At 54.2% G+C, this 1,473-nt stretch overlaps 1 protein-coding gene across 1 annotated transcript in view; it reads left to right on the forward strand.

Annotated features, from left to right (window-relative positions):
- The window catches only part of LOC109389634 (zinc finger protein 775), a 35,483-nt gene that overhangs the window by 15,760 nt on the left and 18,250 nt on the right, over nucleotides 1-1,473 (forward strand). Inside the window, exon 2 of the mRNA XM_019655354.1 lies at nucleotides 41-115. Coding sequence (XP_019510899.1) covers nucleotides 85-115 — 31 coding nt within the window. The 5' untranslated portion in view covers nucleotides 41-84. The remainder of the gene's footprint in view (nucleotides 1-40; nucleotides 116-1,473) is intronic.

Below are 1,473 nucleotides of genomic sequence, written 5' to 3' on the forward strand. Positions count from 1 at the left end.
CAGACCAACTCTCTTTCCCTTGCCCCCATCTCACCCACAGACGGCAGGCGGGGAGCGCCGTGCTGATGCCGTGGGGCCTCCGGGATGGAGAGCGGCCTGGCCAGCGCCTGCACAGGTAAGAGAGAAGATGGAAAGGCGCAAGCCGGCCTCAGCCCCCTGCCCAGGCTCCTCTTCTGCCCCATTGCCCCTGAGTTGCTGCTGTGAGCTGTTGGCACCCTCACGGGTACGTAGAGAGTGTCAGATTGCAGGATGGGACCAGGACATTGAGGGCTGTGTCACAGAATGGGACTAAGACAGACTAACAGAATGACAAAGTGCAGCCCAACTTGCCAGGCAAGGTAACACGCGTGCGCGCGCACACACACATGTGCACACGCGTGCGCGTGCGCACGCGCACACACACACACACACACACACACACAGCCCCCCACCCCCCAAGGTGAAATTTGCCGGTGGTGGTGGGAGGCAAGCAAGGTTTTTAAGTGCAAAACGGAGCTCATGGTGGTCATGCCAATCACTCATTGAAAACTAGCACTGTGGGTAGGACCAGGGTTAAAACAAGCCCTGTTGTCTTCATTATCGTCACCATCATCATCACCACCACCATCTCGTCCCCTCCTCCTCATCATCATCTACCTCCTCCTCCTCCTCCTCCACCTGCTCTTCCTCCTTTCCTCCTTTCCTCCTCCTCCTCCCCCTCCTCCTCCGCCTTCTCCCCCCTCCCTCGCTTCCTCCTCCGCCCTGGTGTCACTCAGAGTTTATGGTCTGTATCAGCTGACCCCCTTAGCGCCTGTTGGGAGGACATACAGCTCCAAGAGGGCTATGTGCTGTCCGGATACCACACTGTTCTGGGGCTGGGTTCTTACGCAGGCATCAAGGAACACTGCCACCTCACATCCCAGCTGTACCCCCATCTGTCACTTTGAACGTTGACAGCACTCAGTGTGTGTAAGAGCTCGAGATACACACTGACATTACTGTAATTACAGTAAAACCTAGGGCAAACTGTTCCAAATAATTCAGCAGAAAGACCTTTGATCCCAGGTAAACTCCACAGGTGGAATCCTAACTCGTAGATGAGCGATGGAGTTTGCTAGGGGCTCTGTCTCCACTCTGCAACAGCTTGTGGGGCGCCCTGTGGTCTCAGGGAGGAGGTGGAGAACACCAGCCTGGGCCCTGGAGGCACTGAGGAACGGGGGACTGGGCGCCCTGGGGCGGCGGCCATGGTCTCCTTGCCAGCCCTGAGCCCCCCACAGGCTACCGCTGTCCGCTGGCCAGGCTTAAGGAATGACTGTCTAGATGGCCAGAGTTTTCAGATAATTGAGAATGTCCTATTTTAAAGCACCTTTTCATTTTTATTTATTTCATGTGTTTTTTAAATTGGGCTAAAATATACATAACATGAAATTTACCATTTTGACCATCTTTAAGTGTACAGTTCAGTGGCATTAAGTACATTCATTTACATTGTTG

Source organism: Hipposideros armiger, unplaced genomic scaffold (assembly GCF_001890085.2).
Source record: "Hipposideros armiger isolate ML-2016 unplaced genomic scaffold, ASM189008v1 scaffold_239, whole genome shotgun sequence".
In the NCBI taxonomy this organism is placed as follows: Eukaryota; Metazoa; Chordata; class Mammalia; order Chiroptera; family Hipposideridae; genus Hipposideros; species Hipposideros armiger.